Below are 21,452 nucleotides of genomic sequence, written 5' to 3' on the forward strand. Positions count from 1 at the left end.
CATATCCCAGGATTTACAGTTCCTGACATATGAAAGATACGACACAAAGGAGAAATCCATTTAGAACAGCATGACTTGTCCATTCATTCGTTAGAGCCTTGGGCCTGGATAATTAGATCACATAAAAGCATACTGAAGCTGTTCTTTTGAACTTGTGTGGTAGTTGAGAGCTTTAGCAATTTTTTAGTTTAAAATGTATTATTATTATTATTATTGAAATAATGTTTGTGTTCTCCCAGAGTCTTAGAATTTAGGTCTTGTAGGGCTCATAATCTTACCTAAAGTCTTTCAATATCCTAGTTTCATCTGACTTGGAGGAACTGCCAATTCCCCAATTTAGGTTCAACTCTTAAACTATCAACTTAACTTTTCTTACCCTAAGAATCCTCACAAAGATGCAGTTAAATGTAAGCGTGTGCTCAGCCCACAGTCTGGCTGCTCTGTGTCATGTTGGATGTTACCTCCCTAGGAAAGTATGTTCTGTACTTTCACTGTTTCCTTCTGGCCTCTGCTCACCATTTTACTTGATGCATCAGGGTCAGCAAACAAAATAAGCATCATTAGTTTTTTCCACATGCAAGACAAAAAGATGCTCTGAGAAGTGGCTCTTCTCAAAGGCAGTAAGTATGAGGTAAACACAAACCTCCCACTCGGTCCTTCTAGTCTAACTTCCTCCTACCATTTCTGATACCAGATCAACCCAGAGTTGCCCCTTCTAAAATAAACTATAATGTATCCTTTTCAAGTCACTGTGTAAAAATGAGTGTTTTCTTACCTTAGATTTGTGATCCGTTGTCAGGGTCTGAATTTTAATTTCTGTTTCTTTTTTTATATCTAGACAATTACTTCCCCTGAAAATACAGAAGTGAGAATGCATATCAGAAATTAGATATCTTTCAGTTCCCTTGGGCCTCTGTAACAACACTTTCTGATGAAGACAATATATTCATCAAATATATCCAGGATGCCATGGCTCATTGGGCAGCATCCATTTTCCAGCAATAGATTTTTACCTTAGAAAATATTATCTGTAGCATGATTGCTCAATTCAACCACAGCACAAAGAGATACTTCAGACCTAGCAATTATTGCCTTGTGTAGGGTCTGTTGTCAGAGTTTCCATTTTGGTTCCTGTTTTTCTTCAAGCTGTTTTTTATTTATTTCATAGAATATTATTAGGGATGCAAGCAGCCTTGAAATGAATGTCTAATTCTTTCGTTTTGGTCATAAAGCCAGATTTTTGTCTTTTAAACATGCCAGCGAGGAAGAAAATAGCATTTATTGGCACTACTTGACAGGAGAGGGAGGCTGGTGTCTTTTTCTCCTATGAGTAGAAAATATGTATCAGGCAACTGTCCAGCAGCCATTACTGCTTATTTCGGTGCTGGTATTTTCTTCTCCACTTTATTGCTGAAACCAGGACAGAACCTAGGCTTCTGTTCTCAGCATGCATGCTCTGGCTATGCTAACCTGGCTCACGACCTTCGACCTTTGTTCTATTAAAGAAGCATCCCCTGACAGAATCACTCTCTTCTGCAAACAGGCTCTCTCATCACACCCCCCTGCTCCTCAATGACCAGCACTCAGTGTGTTTCGTCTCCAGTCTGTTATCCAGCAAGCTGAAATGTTCCTCTGGCTTCATTTCAGAGAACTCTAACAGTAAACGCTGTGATGGGTTTTATTCAGCATCCTTAAGCAGCTGGCATAAGCTAAGGACCCCTGTAATATTAAGAAGTCATGACTGCATAATTATTCCCCTTTGCACATGCCTTAGTTATTTTATGCCTTTGCAGAAACACTTATTCTGATTTCTCCAACATTAGCTTTTCTCTCTCTGACTTCCCCATTTACCTTCTCCCTGTCACCCAAAACATACTGAATGGAAAACCCATGAGAGACAGTTATCTGGTGGATAGCCCGGAGCACTTCAGTACAGCTCCCTTCCTCTTTTCATTCCCTTTGGTTGGGTAGGAAGAATAGGAAAAACTGTTACAGGTGCTCCTTCACTGAGGATGGGGATGAGGGCTGATTAACTCCCATTGTAAGGTGAAAGTATCAGAAATGCAAGATGCATTTAACCCAGCCAACCTACTCAGACCACTGCAAAGGATCAATTGTCTCTGCTTTCACGTGGCTGGGTGGAAGATGCTCACCAGAATCACAGGATATCCTACCACTTACTGGAAAGTCAGGCAAAGCCCAAATTCAGAACTCCATGTTCATATTCTCCTGGATGTGGGTAATTAACCGCATCACCGTAAAGTTGGAAAATTATAACTCAGACCATCTTCAGTCCAAGAATGCCTGTATGTTTCTAGACGTGGATCACCTTATGGAGATATCCAAAGACATAACCAATTTCTGCTTTTACCAGACATTTTGGCAAGTAGGTAACACAAAGCCTAGGAAATAAGAGGAAGCTTTCCTTGGAGATGGCTGTGCAGATGAAAACATCTGGTAACTGGCTGTGAAGAAACTTGCAATGCGGTTTTATAGGTCTTGTTTTCAAGTACTGGGAAAATTCTCTCTGCAGAGTCAGGAGGCAGGTCTGTATTTGGCAGTATGGATTCAGAAAGAAACCTACAGGCAGGTGTCCTCTGTCTCCTGTTACTTGGGTGACATAGGGCTTTATGCATTGTAGGACTTCAACTCTTGCTCATGAGGGTGGCTCCAGGGCCACTGTCTCATCTTTAACAACCAGTCCTAAGTATCACCTTCATTCCACTTAGGCTTGAGGGTAAAAATAATAGTGGGCACTTTCTAATGTCCTAGGGACAGTATTATGGCAGTGATTATTGTGTACATTACACACAGTGAATAATAACACAGAGCAATTAACAAGTAATATATCATGATAGAAATTAGTCTTAGACTGTGGTGGGTTGTAGTTAATTAGAATACTAGAGAGCGAAACTGAAATTAAGGAGAACTATTATGTTATTGCAACTTTAGAAAATTACAAAACAAAAAAGGTTACAGCCAATTCTTAGGGTGAAAGAGTTAATTTAAAAATTTTTTTGGCTAACTTCTTAAACACAAACAAACAAAGAAACAAACAAAGTACAGAACAGATTACCATGAACTAAAGGTTCTGGGAACTCTATTGAGACCATCCCTAAACCATAACTAAGCTGACTGATGCACACCCTGCTGTGATGACAGAGGGTCTGAAATGAAGAGACCACTTTTTTCCTAGAAGTAGTCTTTAATGATGAAATCGCACTAAGTCCCTTGTGGTCCGTGCAGGCAGCAGTCACACTCCTATGGGGGGAAGCTTCACAAGTCAATCATCTGTCTTACCCCTTCTTCTTCATCGCCTTCTCTAGGATTTTCTCGTGAGTCGACTTCTCTTTGTCATACTGGGCCACGATTTTGTCAACTTGTGTGCAGTGTAACTTCTGCATGGTACTGTGCTCCTGAACAAGAAACGTTTGCAGTTATGAGCTGGACTTTAATTGAAGCTGAGAAGCTTACACTGCCAGGCTGGCCTGGTTTTCATCAGCTTCAACGAGTGTTTGTTTGGAAAGCCAGTAAGTAATGCAGTCTGAGATCCAGGCAGGCTTCTGGTTCTCACCCAACATTAGAGTTTCCTATTTAAGAGCATCCCTAAAAGGAGAGCCCCCAACCTCAGCCTAATGAACACGCCACTTCAAGAGGGAGCCCTGCTTTCAAGTGGCATCCCACATGAACTGCTGAAAATGTGAGTAGCCATTTGGGCTCTTGCTGAACTAGGAGGATGTGGAGAAGTAGACTATGGTGCCAGCTGTGCCATCACCCCTCCCATCTTCTAACAGAGGTAGCTTTCTGACTTTGATGCCTCCTCATCAATTCCAACTCCCTAGTTCAGAAGTAGCCTTCCTGTTATCAGTTACAGGACTTGCAGAGCCAAGCACACATTTATCACTAGTAGCTTTTCCAAAATGGTAGATCTTCTTGCCTGATTATTATATTGTGGTAAGATGGGATTTAACATTATTAAAAGCCAAGTTACATGTACCACAAGCATATGTTCTAAGATATGGATGCCACCCCATGGCATGCCACTGGATGTGCAGCTTTCTGAGGTGCTTTATTTGACTCATTTTGATGTTGGTGCCACAAACATAAGATCTACATCTACCTTCCCAGCACTCAAAAGTTGTTTTAAGAAGAGACAGCTGTTTGGGTGGAAAGCCTGAAATGGCCGTAAGGAATTTGGTCTATGGTTCTCCTCTGGAGAACACGGGGGGGGGGGGTGTCTCATACTTTGAGGGTGTGTACACTGAATCTCTCTTAATCTTTGACAGGAATAAGTGCTTTTACTTTTCTGACTTTTGTCAAGTCTAGACAAGACCAACTCCCCCTTAGTCACTTCCTTCTCAGTAGCTAAGGCATCTGAGTTCTAATTCTTCTAACATGTTACTGGTAGTACTTCTCTAACCTGGGATTTAAAGCATTTTCTTTTAAGGATGTGACCAGCACAAACAACTGAAAATCATGCTTGTCTCTTAATGAAATCAACTCTAGACTTGGACCTTGAGACTCACTGTTTGGAAGGATTGCTGGTTTCCTTACTTTCTTGTGAGTCGAGTCTAATGGGCTCCTAAGAACCATTACCCTACTTTCCTCTTCAGATTGAAAAAGTGATTCTAGAAGCTGAGAGACAATTAGAATGCTAATTACCAGCTGCATTCTGAGAGTCAAAAAGCAATTGACCATAAGCAGGCAAGGATCCTAATGGTCATTACTCTTGTCTTTTGTCTCAGTTCTACCACTGTATCACAGACTTTTTTCCAGGGCTTTCTTTTATAAATAGCAGATTCTCATGTTCCTGCTGTCATTCACTGTTTCATCTTGGAGCTAACTGTCATGTTTGGAATTGTACTTAGGAGAGATGCTTGTTTAAAATACATTTCCGTGTTCAATGAGTTATATAGGAGTTGTCTTCAACAATAGGGTCTTGCTGTTGGTTTGTGGAGAGTAACCTACAGTTTTGACAACAGGCTTGTTTGTTTGGGGGTTCCTATGGGACCCCTTTGGACAATGACTTGATCAGAGTCAATATATTCTTGGTTCTGGAAGCTTCATTTGGTGGCAACAGATGTCCAAGTTGGGGTGCTGTCTCCCTATCATTTGTCAATTTCCTTTAGGTTGTCTTCATATATGTATATATTTTAGGAAGTGTCTATTGTCTTAGGTTTCTATTCTATTCTATACATGGCCCTTAATTTTAGCTGTCTCCCCCCACATTCCCTTCCTCCTCTTCCTCCTCCTTTTCCCTTCCAATTAGACCCTCCCATTCCAGACCCTACCCCATCCATCCATAACTTTCCCTTTCCTAGGGAGATCTATCTGCTCCTACTAGTCCTTCACTCTATACCTAACCCCTGTGGCTATTGATTATAGCATGCTAATTGAGGACTTTACAGCTAACTTTCACATATAAGTGGATACATACCATATTTGTCTTCTTTGGGTCCAAGTTATGTCCCCAGGAAGATATTTTTCTAGCTCCACTCATTTATCTATGAATTTCCATTGTGCCCACAGAAAGCCTTCACTCCTATGTGCTAGCAGCTTTGGTAGAGGAAGGAACTCTGAACACTACTAAAGGAGAAATGTAAACACAAACCCAGCTACAAACTCTTTGATCTACAATGGTGTTCCACTTGCAAGATATGCTAGAGCAATGGTGGCACAAAGCTTGTGGGAGCAACCAACCAGTGTCAGATTTGACTTAAGTCCACTCCACAAGACAGAACCCAAACCCAATACTGCTTGAGTGATCTGAGGCCAGATAGCCCAGAGATCTAGGGTAAAACCAATCATTACTGTTCTACTAAAAAAAACCTATCAATAAAATGACTCCTAATGCCATTCTGCGATACTCATAAATCACTGCCTTGCTTGGCCATCATGAGTGACACTTCCTCCTGCAGTAGATGGGAACAAACACAGAGACCCATATCCGGATAATATGTAGAGAGTGAGATCTTGGAAAACTCTGTCTTAAACAGAATGTCTCCATCAAATCTCTCCTCTTGGGGCCCAAGGAATCCTGTAGGAGAGGAGGTGGTAAGAGCATAAGAACCAGCAGGGATGGAGGTCACCAAGGAAACAAGGCCCTCTAAAAGCAGCCTGATTGACATGCATATGACTCACAGAGATTGGACAGTATTCACAGGCCTGCGTTGTTACTTTGGGTACATATTATGGCTATCAGTTTAGTGTTATTGTGGTATCCCTGAGTGTGTGACAAGTGGGTCTCAGCATCTATATCTATTTCTTGTGCCTTTTCTTGGGCTATTTTTCTTCTGTTTGCTTGTTATGTCCTATTCCAATGTATTAGGTTTTGTTTTATGTTATTATATTATTTTTATTATTATCCCTTAGAAGCCTACATGTTTCCTAATGAGAGACAGAAAGGGAGTGAATCTTAGTGCAAGAGGAGATGGGAAGGAACTGGAAGAAGAGGGAAGGGAAACCAAAATCAGGATATATTATGTGAGAAAGAAATCTATTTTCAATAAAAGGGGAAAAAAGAAAAAATGACCATGAAGCATGAATTAAAAAAAAAAAAAAGCATTTCCACATCTTGCTCGGAGACTGCAACTCAGTCTGTGCTGGCACAAGATGCATCTCTGTGAAGCCCTGTGACTCTAGCCCAACAATTCTATGCTGAAAATTCAATTTTGAAGATAGTCAAACATTGTGCTCCAACAGTCTCCATTATTCTAAAACCTGTTCCTCAGACCATGCAGAAGTTGATGTATAGAAAGAAAAGCTTGTCTGGGAAACCCAGAAGCAGCTGGATAGAGTAGCTAAGATCCTGCCCTTTTCTGAATTTAGGTTCCATCATGGCTCTTTCATTTAAATGCCAAGCGATTCAGTTAACCTCTGCCCCCATGAGGATAGATGATCCTATCTTCGCAGTGGTAGGATGAGTATTTGCAAACATGGACACAGTTAAATCTCTCTATCTATCCTGCTTTGTGACCTGGATTGATCACTTGTCCAATGGGGGATTCTTCATCTCTTCATGTGGGGTAGACTGAGGGCTTTATTTAGTCAATTAAATGAAGAGAAAGTGATGAAGTTCTAGTTCTGAGCTAAAGTCTCAAGAGCCTGGAATATTCTGCTTGGTCTTAGAGAACAAAACTATTTGAATAGGTCTGGACTGGCCAGTAAGATGAGTGGCTATATTACAGAACCAGAAAGTAGTTCAGGAGATAGATGCTTTCTACGTCAGCCAGCCCTCAACTGTCTACTAGCTTGCTACATTGTCAGTGGCAGAAGATGAGAGTCCAGTAGAGAGCAGAGAAAGTTTCTAGCTAAAACCCCTTCGAATGGCCCACAAAATTGTAAACTAAACAAATGCTGTATCTGTATATTTCAAGATGGCTTGTTACCAAGAAAAAGCTAACCAGTAAGAGAATATAATCATAGTGCCCCTTTAGATACTATTATAAATATACTTAAAAATAAATGTTTATATACCCGTAGCTTTGGTTAGCCCATTCACTACCCTCTCTTTTTCACCATCTCCCCACTCAGATTTCTGCTTAGTTCTGTAACTTCATGTACCCCTTCTTTCCTATCACATATGTTATGCTATCTCTCCAGTTATATTTTAATTGGCTTGTGAAATGATAGGCTTCAGGTGAGTTTTATTAATTAGAAAGCTAATTTCAAAATATGCCTTTTAAAAATGTTCTTGCATTAGTGAATAATACCATTCCCTAAAGATATGACATATTAAACAATTTCATTGTAAGGCATTATACCTCCCTAAGAGTTGGTCTTGGAGTCCTCAGATATCTCCAAAACAACACAGATGACTGCCATTGTCCTTGGTTGTCAATCATAATTACATGCTAAGATCCTGTTGCTGAAGATACCACACATTTTTGTTAGCTGTAGGACACACAGAAATCAATCTCAAATTGACTGGGGAACTTCTTTCCTATTCTGCAGCTTTCAAAGTTCCACAAAGTGCATTGTGGACTGTAGGGCCGTGAATGGGGTCTTGGTTTTTGGTAGAAGTGCTGGCTGGAAGTAGCCCAGAGACCCTGCAAGGGGTCGGCATTTATTCGCTCCCAGAATTCAGGCTCCTAACACAGGGCGTGGAACTCCATTAACCTGCACCATTCAGTTGAGTAGGACAATGCAGCCCCTCCCAAAGAGCACAGGTAGACGGTGTGACTACAGGCCTCAGGCCCTAGAGAGATTTACATACTAATTAGATACCTGAAGGTCAGAGAGCATAGCCAATTAAGCATTCTTCCCCAGACCCTCCCCTCTTTCTCCCTCCCTATTTAACTCAGGTCTGCCCTGAGTTTCATGGGGATACTGCAAGATCCATCTACATCTGCCATGAACATAAATCTCTTAAACCCATGGACTCTATGTGTCTTTTGGGGCACTTCTCTGCATTCCAGCAACAGGGACCCGCAGTGGACTGGTGGGAAATAAAGCCATCTGTGGTTTTACCTAGTGTTGGACCATGCAAGTACCATCTTGCTAGACAAGATGTCCCCACGTATACACTAGCAGCATGACTGTCACAGAGTTGGTAACTACTTTCTGACTGGCTCTGAGGCCAGTTCCATAAGAAAGAATTTCATGCTGGTATTGTAACCCTAGTCAAAAGGCCATAGGAGATTGGCTTAGGAGATCATAAGCTTCAGTACAGAACCTACTATTGTTATTTTGTTAAATAGTCACCTTGTCAAGTTGTGTTTTAAATATTTATGTTTATACCATAGATGTGGTCTGCTCCCAACCTTTGTCAGAAAAGCTTCTTTTATCAGTGGGCAGCACTCAGTACAGGGACTCATGATTGGTCAAAGTGTTGAAAAGAGACGTTATCTTTAAGTGGGGCCTCTTTAACAATTCTTTATCCCTTGCCAGGAAGAGAGGGAAGGAAGACCGTAAGAAGTAGGTGATCTGGAAGAACGTTATAAAATGCTATCTTCTGGGGATGGCATGATTATCACTTTCATAAACTCATAGCAGCAGTGGTTGCCTTCATAAGCCCTGTTACCTGGTCGAGACATTTAAACATTTAGCATAGATGAAGGAGGTGATTCTCTTGGTCCCACTCACTACCGAGGAGCTACTGAGAGTTGATAGCTACTAGGAGAGACAGAATCATCCTTTCTGAGGTTCTCCCACTGGTAGGATGGGATGGGCCCATACCCAAGCACATATTAGCTACAGTGCATCAATTAGATTTAATGGGTTATTAAAAAAAGGATATGAAAAAAGATATGAAGTTGAGAGGGGGAGGGATATATTGTGAGGATTGGGGCAGATGAGATTAAATATGATCATATTTCATTATATACATATATGAAATGCTTAAGAATAAGGAAGACTTTTTAAAAGGATAAACGTTTAAGAAAACCTACACATTAACTATTCATACCATTCAAAGAGGATTTTTAGGTGGGAAAACTGGTAATAGTTAAACAAGGGCAAAGGGAACAAAGTACGAATGTGCCCAGTGGCAACAGACTCAATCCATGTGCCCTGTGCTTCAACAGTTCTCTTCTCCTGTGTTAAAGACAAGCCTGTGTGCAGACTAAGCCCAATTCTATATACACACGTAAATGCTCTATATCTTTTATCAGACAAGCTAGCTGAGGGAGTAGGAATATTCATTATTATAGATAAAAATTATAGACTGTCTATAAACAAAAAGGCATAATTATTAGAAAGCAATTCTTTGTACAGCACTTAGACAATGCAAAAATTCCAGAAATGTTCTTTTCAAAAGTAGACAGTGCGATGAATCGTAAGGGGCATGCAGCCATCACGTGACTAGTTACATTCCCCTCAGCAAGGAACGATCTTCTAAATTTCAATTTCAATTTATTCATGTCTAAACGTGAAGAGTATTGTTTAGGCTTTGTGTAACGCAAAGTGGCATGCGTAAATGTTAGACTCATTCATCATACGAGCTTTATGTAAGACTCAGACTTCATAAATATAATACACAGAAGGCTGAGTAACAAGTGTCTTTAAAATGGGAGAAGGGATTCATTCATGAGATTTTAAAGCACAGCATGGCTTTAACTTCTGAAGTGTAGGAGAACATGAAAATGAAGTTGGGAAACACAGCTGGCTGCTCAGGGAGCACTGGTTTGAATGAGAAATGTCTATTGGCTCATATGTATTTGAATGCTTGTTCTGCTGTTTGTACAACTAACTGTTTGGGAAAGATTATGTGGTGTGTCTTTGTTGGATATGTGTTACTGGGAGTGGGCTGTGAGGTTTCAAAAGCATACACTATTCCCAGTGAGTCTCTGTCTCTCTGTCTCTCTCTGTCTCTGTTTCTCCTTCTCCCTCTGTCTCTCCCTTTCTCCCTCTATCCCTCCCCTCCTCCTCCTCCTCCTCCTCTTCCTCCTCTTCCTCCTCTTCCTCCTTCTCCTCCTCCTCCTCCTTCTTCTTCTTCTTCTTCCTTCCTCTCTCTCTCTCTCTCTCTCTCTCTCTCTCTCTCTCTCTCTCTCTCTCTCTGTCTCAGTTGTAGTCTCAACTTATAAGTTCTCAGCTACTTCTCCAGAAGCATGCCTGCCTGCCTGCCACTATGTTCCCCACCACAATAGTCATGGACTCACCCAATGAAACTGTGAGCCCCCAGGAAATGCTTTCTTTCATAAGTTGTCTTGGTCATGGTATTTTGCCATGCAATAGAAAAGTAAGTACGATATGTACTCATGAAAGCCTGGAAGAGTCTTGGAAGCAGCCTGTCAGTAACCAGTAAACACGCTTAACTATCAATTCCACAGCACAGGGAATACCATGGGCCTGGATAAAGTCTGGGCTGAGAACAAACTGTTAGACAAAGGACAAGCTTCTCAGCCATGCCACTGGCACATTGGTATATTTATTCCTCACTTCTAGCAGGAAGCACAGACCCGAGTGGAGCCAGGGCAGAGTAGAAAGAAGTGGGCCTGCAATGTTTACATGAAAGAGTTTCGAAGACATTTCAGACAAAAAAGGGGGTCTCTGTCTCTCTATGCCCTTCATGAAGAGGACTCACAGGATCCTGACAGTGGGTGCAGTTGTTAGGCTTCTCAAGAGGGAAAAGCAGTTCTGCATCCCCCAAACACCTTGTTTCTGCATCCCCAACCCCACCTCAGTCCTGTATCTCCTACCTAACTTCAGTTGTATATCTCCCCACCCTGCCTCAGCTCAGCATTCTGCCACCTCAGTTTTATACCCTCCCCCACCAACTCAGTTCTACATGCCCCCACCCTCCCTTCGCCAGAGAAGATCAGAAAGAAGCCTGAGAATTGAAAACCTTCTCAACTTATCTGGGAACTCTTTGGGCCACTACTTGTTTTTCCCTTAAATTTGTAACTACCTCTTAAGATTTTTCTGTCTGACAGGATTCTTAGTGATAAAAAATAAAAGTACAGAAACTTCAGAAGTAGGTTTCTAGTTATATTGAGAAGGACCGTGAGAGGTGGCCCCTGCTAGCATCTCCCCACATATGCTGTTTGTATAAACTACTGCACATCGACTAGGGAACAAGGCACCAGCAGTTACCAGTGAGGTAAGATGAGGGTTATGCTTGCTATCTAGAATTAGCTTCTAACTAGTCTTCTGGGTGATGAATAGTACACTGTACACAACACAAAATGAAGTGCTAGATCTTCATCAGAGGGCTAAAAGTAAAATAAAAGAGAACCAACAAATTGCATACCCATGTATGCAAAAACCACAGTACCTTTGCATGTTTCTTCTTTAAAGAGTTTAGCTCCTTTTGTTGTTTCTTTAAATGCTTCAAGTAAGCCTGCAGGGGAGAAAAAGAGGATCTTAAATAATGTCTCTCCTTCTCTCTCTCCCTCCCTCCCTTTCCCTGTCCCTCTTGCCCTCTCTGTTTTTCTCTTCCCTTCTTTCCGTCTATCCTTTTTCCAGAGGTAGTCATAATGATTATACTTTGTGACGGAAAAAAATGTATTTTATCAATGTACATAGTACAAGGACATCTGAAGAGTAGTCACATTTACCTTCATTTGCTTTAAATCTTCTATCCTCACTTGAGGGATAAGTTCAATACCTTTAAAAAAATCACAAAAATATTAATATGTATATTAAAATTTAGAGTGAATAATAGACAATATAAACTTTCTAAGCTATACCTAATATTTCCAAAACAGCTTGCCATGTGCTGTTTACCCATGGTTTCAGGACAACTGAGGAGGAATAAGTATAACTACCAGCCTTCTCAGCCTTCTCAGCCTTCTTAGCCTTCTTAGCACTGGGGCATGGGCTAAGTGGACTGACCCATAAAGAGGCCAGGCACACTAGTATCTGTTGCTACTATTTTCATCTCTGCATTTGGGTACATGGTATCAGTCAACCAACTTCCAGCTCTATTCCCACCTTAGTCATCCATCACCAAAAAGCAAAACTTTGTAAGCTTCTTTTGATTTAACCTTTGCATTTCAACAATGTGCTATTTAGTGTGGCAATCTCTTAAACACAGGAAATAATGAAATCAGACTCCCTATTTAAGGGGTTCAGTCATGAGAACCTTGAATAAGACACTCAAGGTTTGCTAGCTGAGTAAAGGCTGGACTCGGAGTAGTCATGGCAAACACAATTGCAGAAGAATCCCCAAGAGGTTCTGTTTTACTCTGAATTTTCATCATAGGCAAACAGAATGAATGTGTATTCGAAGATAATTGATTTCCCCAAAGGTAGGTATGGTGCATTTAAGGAAAGGCATGGAACCCCCATGCTCCTGCTTGTAGGTTTGAATCATTTTAAGATTTGCACATCCAGTGGATATAGAAGGAAATCTTGACTGGGGGAGTCGGTGATGGGATCCATGGTATTTCAGGGTAGGATGGGCAGAGTGTGTGTGGCTACTCTCTGATATCTTGTGTTTGGTGTCAGAGCCCCCTCCTGGGCTCATGCTGCATAGTGAGAGAGAGGAGGGCAGTAGGTAAATGCTACAGGGCCAAGGGCTTCCTGTTCTTGCCTGCCAGCTTTCCTATTTATAAAAGAATGCACAGGGGTTAAGAGACTGCAGGGTCCCCAGGCACCCAGCAAATCCTAAGGCCTCAGTCCACATTCACAAAACTTCCTTTTTTCTTTCCTTTTCTCTTTTCTTTTTCTTCTCTCTCTTTCCTTCTCTCTCTCTCTCTTTCTTTCTTTCTTTCTTTCTTTCTTTCTTTCTTTCTTTCTCTCTTCCTTTTTCCTTTCTTTTTTTTTGCCTTAGTCAAATCTTTATGAGCAGGATCCTGAAAACAACATACCTTCCTCAATTACGTTTTGCACTATGGGAGAAATATATAAATGATGTGCAAAATAAATTTAATTCATTAAGTGGGAAGGAAAAATCTACCATTTTATAGAACAAGAATTGGTTCCACTATATGTGCTTACAGCAGTGTGGTCACTAGAACATCTGTCAGGAATAGAGACAGCTTATGTGTGAGGCATCCAGAGACATGTAGCTCCTGAGCATCTGAAATGCGGGTGTCTGAGGAACAAAGCTTAATTTCACCTCCTTTACATTGTTTCATGTGGCTACCATGTTGGACAGTGCTTCTCTGCCATTTGCCTGGTAGGAAAGCAGGTCAGAGGCTACATCTTAAGTTCCAAAGTTTCCGGCTAATTTAAGTTTTACTATATAAAACTTTTGATTATTGTCTGTATAGCTACATAGAACAACTAATGTCCCTTCTGAAGCTCTAACCTAGAAACTAGCTAGGACCTGAGGATGCTTAATCCTGTCTTCTCAAGACAACAAAGAAACCAATGCAGCCTGGTTAGTCACTGCGAGCTGCATAGCCTAGGGGGCGCTGTTCGGATCGCTCACTAACTGTCTCCACATTTGAGCTTCCTTCACTTTGCTCCCTCACATTTTCCATCCGTCTCCCCTCATTACTTGCTACGGACATGCTATCAGAACGCGTGTTTTATGCCTTATACCATCATGTCGGATAGCTAGGCTTCTGGCATCAGCAAGTGGGCATCCCCGGTTGCACAGAAACACTATAGCCAGGAATTCTCTAAATCTACAATTCTTTCTCAAAACGAATTCTCTTCATTTTCATTCTTTCCTGGTATTCATTCGGCCTGAGGGCTTCTAGCCTCTCGGTCCTCTGCCCCTCCCCCTCGTCACTGATTACAGTGCTGTCAGGAGCCAGCCATTTTCTCATCCCCCCTCCTCAGTTCCTCTATTTCTCCTGCTGTCCACTTGTAGAGTGTGACCCTGAGGTCTCTTGAAGTAGGTCTGGCCTTTTTGTCTTTCTCTAAGCTCCATAACCAAACAACTACATCCTTCTTCCTTAGTTCTTTTCTTATGATGACCCACAGCTTAACCCAGGCTGCCCCCTTGTCATTTATGAGCCATGTATTTCCCAAGAAAGGAGACCGACAGAGCTTTACTAGCATGGTGCCAGGTACAAGGTAATGGATTTGTCTGTCTATATTAACCTCTTCCTCTGGTTAACCCTCTGATCATAATATGGTTTGTGCTGTAATACAGTCCTGAGTTCCAACCAGGGTCACTGATGGCTTGGAGCATTTCTTCCTGTAATGACTCCTGATGTCAACACTGTCTGTGTTGGCCTTCACTGCCTTCTCAGAGTGGTACCAGAGTTCTTTCAGACCAGGACAAGTAAACTGCTTCCACTTTCTACTACCCTCTTCCCTTCCTTTGGTCTCCCTACCCAACTCTTCTGGTTGAGCCAGACCTATGTTTCAAGGTCCAGCTCAATTAGGATCTTATCTCTTGAGTCCTCTCTGGACCTTGCTCAGGTCCTCTTTTCTTCTAACTAGTCGTCCTCATTACACCTACCTGGGCTGGCTATTGCACTGGTGCCTGTTCTTACCCTCTCCTGTGTATGTACATCTCCAAAGGTAGGCAGGTGTATTATTATTGTTATTGCTGTTATTGTTGTTGTTGTTGTTATTATTACTTATTGGTAGAACCTAATATGGTGGTGGCTTCTTGTAGGCTTCTAAACCTCCTAAAGAAACAACATATAAGTCCTATCTTTTGGGTGGCCTGGAGGAAAATCATTAGTGTTCAATTGACAGCTTCTTGGTTGTTTCAAATGTAGTCTTGTTGGAGAACAAAGGTCAACTCACCAACAAACCCAAGTACAGATCCATTTAGAGTTACTGACTCTTTGAGCCTTTGAGGCCTGTTGTGCGTGCTGTTTTAAGAGCTACGTTATACTATAATTACTATAGTCTCTATGGACTCGTGGGTCAGACAAGAACTTTACCTCTTGCATTTTCCAATGTCTATCTCTGTAGGAGTAGCAGTGCTAATACTGACCAGGGCTGAAAAGGAAGTGTCTGTGCTTGGGTCATTACCTCACTCCATGTTCCTTTTGGAGAAGAACAAACAGCTGCAGGGGCTAGTACAAATTGGGCTACTTTTGTACAGCTTCATTTTCTAATTTGTTCCATGAAGCTCAGTGCACACTTAGTTTCCTGATAAATTACCAGGCTTCTTCAGTTGGGAAAGAACGTCTCTTCCTACCTTAAATTGTTAGCACTGGATGTATGTGCATGTATGAATGGCTTAAGCTCCTTGTACCACTGGCATTAAATTTACTTGTAAATAGGGAATACACATGCTAGGAGATCATTAGGAGAAAAATTACTATTAAAATGAACAGACTTGGTGTAGTAAATTATTTATGGTCAAGGGGGTATTTTAAATATTTAACTGTCAATACGAAATGTGTACCAATCAGAATGGATGCCTGGTCATCTTGAACTGAAGACCACTTTAAATAGTCAGAATGGATGTTTTCTTATGAACAGGCTGTCCAATAGCACAGGGTCACATGCTTATGCATGATGGCACTTCTTCTGAGCTGTTATTTCACTCACAGAAAACCACTTGTAAATGACCGTTAAATGTTCATCTAATGGTTTTAAAAATAAACAGTCAAGCCTTTTCACTATGTATTGAGAAATGACGCATGTCATTTGTGACTCTGATGCTTCATGTTCCCCCTGCCTTGCTGGAGTCTGGAAGACAGAGGAGGGTGACTTAGCTACTGACACTGTTGCAACAAGGGCTCCTCCACCCCTGCCATGAAAAGCATCAAAGTAAACACTATCACACTAAGGATAAACCACTATTTAGTTAGGTGACGGGCCTCCAGCCCATGAACACAATCGTTGACTTCCCATTAAGCAAACTCTCAGAGAAGGAAATCAAGCAACAAGTCTCTTTTTCGCATTTAGCGTCACATGAAAGTTGGCATTAGTGACAATTCTAAATGCCTCCGTGAAGACTGTCTACAACAAGGTTAAAATTGGAAGAGCTGACAAGGAATTGAACAGCACACTTCACCTTTTTTGGCTTCCTGGCCAGAGCCCAGGGCGGCTGTGGTGGTTGGTCTGAGCTCAGAGCTGCTCTGAGGGGTCACGTTCGCTTTAGCTGGGTTGGCCTTGCCTTTCTTGTCATTTTTGGAAGTGTCACTGGGCACATCTGCTATGTCACTCTGCAACAAAAACATTCTCAATGATTAAAATACCTGGCCCTAGAAGCATTCTTACTTTAATGAGAAATCCCTCAGCCTCCCAGACTTTTCTGCCTTTTAAGATCTTTGCCTGAAGCTAGGCTTGGTGGTGCACTCCTTTAATCCTAGCACTCAGTAGTCAGAGGCAGGTGGATCTTCATGAGTTCAAGGCCAGCTTTGTGCACATAGTGAGTTCCAGGTCAGTCAAGCTACAAAGAATGACTGTGTCTCAAATTAAACTAAACAAGCAAGCTCTTACCTAAGGGGAGTGTGAGACTCTATAGCTTGCTTGTGCTGGGCAAAAATGATCCAGCCAAGGAAAGACAACCTAACTCTTTTCTAAGTATGGCATTTTCTAGTTACTGGGGACTGACTGGCTGATTGTGTCCCAACCTGGAGTCTAGCAAAAAACACTTACAACAGAGAAACAGATGAACAGAGGGAATGTTGGGATACAAGGACAAAGAAATGAGTACCTGATAATGAGTGTGATTTTCATTAACTCATGAAACTTAGTTATTTGAATTTCAATGCTATAAAAAACCTTGTTATGATTTCTAATGGATAATTCCGATTTCATTTATAATGGACCAGACAACCCCAGATGTCTCACTGGTGACTAGAGGCTCTTTCCGAGAGTGGTCACCTTGTAGAAAATGTGCTACATTTTTGTAGCTCCTTCCAACTACTTTTAGTGAATAAGCTTGGTTTTGAAAACCCTCTGAAAACTTCCTACATTACCTCTCTCTTGCTTTCGCAGTCATTCTTTGGAAACCAACTCCCCCACACTGGACCACTGTTGGAAACCAACTCCCCCACACTGGACCACTGTTAGCCCACAGCTGTGACTTACAGTTTCAATGCCCATTGCTCTCATTTGGTCTGCTCTCTTTTCTGTGATTGAAAGAAATTTCTTTGGATCGGATAAAGCATCCACAATATCTGAAAAACAATCAATGAACTATCAATGTTCTGTTTAAATGGATATACCAAGAAAATGCAACTCAATGCTTAAGAGGTGGTCATCAAATGCAGTTAGTTATAGATGACAAGAATATGGGAAAACAAGAGGCCCCAAATAATGAGGACAGAGTGTCAGGGCTACCAGAGTGAATTGCTACAGGTCCTGTTTTTGGTTTTGTTTTGTTTTGAAGCAGGATCTCACTCTGTAGCTCAACCTAGTCTTAAACAACATTGATCCTCCTAACTCAGAAGTGGGAATCATAGACAAGAGTCACTGTGGCTAGCTGCCAGGGGTTATTGATTCATTTCTTTGTTGAAATTGAGCAAGTTGATTACTGTAGCTATGCTACAGTAATGTAGCTGCTATGTAGGCTGCTATGATCTTCTCTGCATGGTTACTGGTGAACTTGATGCATGGATAAACATAAGGAAGAGAGAACTACAACCTGGACAGGGGAAATACAACCTGGGCTAGTATCACTCTGATACCAAAAACAAGAAAAGACACAATAAAAAAAGGAAAACTACAGGCCAATCTCCCTGATGAACAGAGGTTACAAAAGCTCCACTAGATACTTAACAAACAGAATATAGACATTCTTCAAAAAGATTATCTATCATGATCAAGTTGGCTTTATCCTGAAATTCAGGGATGGTTAAAAATATCTAAATCAATACATGTAATAAATCATATAGGTAGATTTAAAGAAAAAATCATGTGATAATCTCAATAGATGCAAAATAGGTCTTTGAAAAAATCCAATGTGCCTTCACAATAAAAGTCCTAGAGAATACAGGGCTAGACAGAACATACCTCAACACAATAAAAGCTATATATGAGAAACCCACAGCTAACATCATCCTAAAAGGAGAAAAGGCTGAAGAATTTCACTAAAGTCAGGCAAAGACAAGGTTGTCCCCAGTCCCCACTCCTTCACGACACTGTGCTTGAAGTAGTAGCTGAAGCAATAAAATAATGGAAGGAAAGTAAAGGTATACAAGTAGGGAAAGAAGAACTCAAACTATCCCTGTTTTCAGATGATATCATACTATACATTAGAAATCCAAAATTTTACCAGAAAAGTTTTTGGAATGATAAACAAAATCAGCAAAGTGTCAGAATACTGAATCCACACACACAGAACAACAGCTTTTCCATTCACCAATAACAGACACACAGAGGAGGAGATCATGGACACTTCCAGATTCACAATAACCTCAAGAAAATAAAATATCCAGGATTAAGCCTAACCAAAGAAGTGGCAGACCTCTACAATTAAAACTTTAAATTTATTTAGAAAGAAATAAAGAGAGTAGAAAAGGAAAACGTTCAATGCTCATGCATTGGTAGAATTAGTAAGTATGAAAAGCACCATTTTACCAAAAACTATTTTCAGGTTCAATGCAATCCCAATGAAAATCCCCATCTTAGTCTACACAGAAATACAAAAACCTATCCTAAAATTCATGTGGAACCACCAAAAACCCCAGATTTAAAAAAAAATCCTAAACTAAAAGAACAAAGCCAGAGGGACTATCATCCTAGATCTTAAGATACACCCCAGAGCCATAGTGACAACAATACATTAGTGGCCCCAAAATAGACATGTATTGGTAGAACAAAACCAAAGACCCAAACATGATCATTCAAAACTTTAGTCATCAGGTATCTGACCACTATGAAGATTTTCAGGTGATGGCTGAGAGATACACTCATCTATGCACATATCAATAAGTCATTAAAAGTTGATTTAATACTATTTCCATTCATCGGCAATAATAATAGTAGGTTCTTCCCTAGGGCCTAGGATCTATCTAGCCATAGGTTCTTAGCCTGGTGCCAGGTATGGGTTTCATCTCATGGAGCAGGATTTAAATCTACTTAGATAATGCTCAGCTCTAAAGGGAACATGTATACCACATCACCCACCCATGGCTCAAGATCACTGCAAAAGTGTGTACGGAAAGAGTTTAGAAGCCATAGATGGTGGACAGCTACAGGAAACGTGGACACAGCAGAGTAGCTGCTCATATATACTTACTTGTATAGAACTTGTATAAGCTTGTGCCAGACCAAATCCCAGCATGGGAAAAGAGTAGGGCATACAATCCCACCCTAGCCATGGCACAAAGTACAGCTCTTAGCTATTGGGAGAGAGTGAAATAGTTCTCTCTAAAAGGGTAGCCACAGGTAAACCAACATGTTCCAGGAGAAACTCACACATCCAAGAATATTTGGACAATACACATCGGTTTTGAATCATTTTAATGAAAAGATGACACAAAAGTTGAATGGGTAGGGAAGTGGAGTGGGTCTGGGAAGAGTTAGGGCAAGGTGGGTGAATCTCATCCAACACACTGTATGAAAGTTAAAACAAAAGCAACCAAGAACCCCACCAGATCGTGGTGCCCTTATGCCAATACTCCACTGAGAAGACGCATGAAGTAGCAAGGAGACTCAGCAGGAACTGGTCATCTAGCTTTCAGAACTATGAGTCAAAAAAAAACCAAAACGTCTTTTCTTGGGCTCAGTGGGTAAGAACTCTTGTTGCTCTTATAAAGGATCCATGTGCAGTTCCCAGCACCTGCACAGTGGATCACAACCATCTATCTGAACCAGGCGATCTGATGACTTCTGACCAGGCACACAAGTACACTTACAGGTAAAACTCTCACACGTAAAATAAAATAAATCTTTAACAAAAATAAAAATACATCTTTACTTTATAAGTTAGCCAATTTTCAGTGTTTAGTTTCAGCAAAAGAAAATAAACCAAGAAACCATTGTTGCTGCTAGTTCTCTGTGCATTGTGGGGTGATTTTAGTAGTGAGAGAAGCAACTTCAACAAAACCCCTATTTTTGTTGCCTAGGGCTTGGAAGGTGTGTGTGGGGTTAGGAATTCATGTGAATGGACGAGGGTCAGAGTTAAAATCTGGGCTGTTGACCTATCTCATGCTGGGAAGTAGCTGGGTCAGCCAGAGTTCAGAATGGCTACGAAGCACTAGATGTATGTGGGGGTGAGTTGGGGGGGCAGGGTTAATTACGAACAATTGCACATAGCAAAGTGGGAATTCACCACCTGTCACTTAGAGCAGAACCTAATCAACAGGCGACTTGTAAGAGACGAAGTCTAGGCCTACGGAAGGGCTCTAACTTGGAAAAGTATCAAGAACAGTTTTCTTATCTTTATAAAAAGGTTTCCACCCACATGCAATGACTGCAAATGAAAATACATTTAAGAGTCATGCAGAACACAGAGCTGCGGTACTGCCAACGCACCCAAGTTGAGTTCTGGAACCTCTCAGTGGGGAGGAATTAAAAAGACTTCTTTCCTTTGGATGATGAATTGCTTATGATACAATTGTTTCCTGTGCCATTTTACATAAAATACAGGGTAAGTTCAGGTGACGATTTTACAACCAACAGGTATTTCTTTAATGTGTTAAAACTAAATAAAATATCTCTAGGCAGAGTGTGACTGCACATACCTGCACCCCAAGGCTGAAGTGGGACAGCACATGTTTAAGGCCAGCTAAAACAACTTAGTAAGACCCTGACCCAAAATCCAGGGGTGCAATGCTTATCTAGCAGGCATGGGTTCCTGGTTTAATCTTTAGTACTACAAAGAGGAATGAGGGTGAGAAAGAGTGTGAGGAAGGACCTCAAGGATTAGAGAGAGGGAAGGAGGGAGGGAGGGCTGGGAAAGATGTAGCGCAATTCACTCTGAACTAAGGACCAACGAGTGACCCTTACTTGCTGCATGGCAAGCACTCTTCTCTGAAATCGTTCTAGTCACCCAATCTATTATGGAATAACCCCATTGTATGTCCTTGCAGAATGACCCAGTGAATTCACATAAAGTTTCTTTATAAATTAACTTTGAATGATGTTCACAGTCCTTCTTTCCTTCTTTTCCTCCCTCCCTCCCTCCTTCCCTCCCTCCCTCTTTCTTCCTCTTTCTTTCTTTCTTTCTTTCTTTCTTTCTTTCTTTCTTTCTTTCT

At 41.2% G+C, this 21,452-nt stretch overlaps 1 protein-coding gene across 3 annotated transcripts in view; it reads right to left on the minus strand.

The window, feature by feature from the left end:
• Plcb4 (phospholipase C beta 4) overlaps positions 1 to 21,452 on the minus strand; it is a 361,998-nt gene that overhangs the window by 16,777 nt on the left and 323,769 nt on the right. For all 3 annotated transcript variants that reach the window (XM_028754855.1, XM_028754864.1, XM_028754872.1), the window contains 6 exons: positions 17,341 to 17,429; positions 16,319 to 16,469; positions 11,997 to 12,046; positions 11,714 to 11,779; positions 3,301 to 3,416; positions 776 to 851 (listed from right to left, as the gene is read on the minus strand). In XM_028754855.1, coding sequence (XP_028610688.1) covers positions 776 to 851; positions 3,301 to 3,416; positions 11,714 to 11,779; positions 11,997 to 12,046; positions 16,319 to 16,469; positions 17,341 to 17,429 — 548 coding nt within the window. The remainder of the gene's footprint in view (positions 1 to 775; positions 852 to 3,300; positions 3,417 to 11,713; positions 11,780 to 11,996; positions 12,047 to 16,318; positions 16,470 to 17,340; positions 17,430 to 21,452) is intronic.

Source organism: Grammomys surdaster, unplaced genomic scaffold, assembly GCF_004785775.1.
Source record: "Grammomys surdaster isolate TR1022 unplaced genomic scaffold, NIH_TR_1.0 129, whole genome shotgun sequence".
Classification (NCBI taxonomy): domain Eukaryota; kingdom Metazoa; phylum Chordata; class Mammalia; order Rodentia; family Muridae; genus Grammomys; species Grammomys surdaster.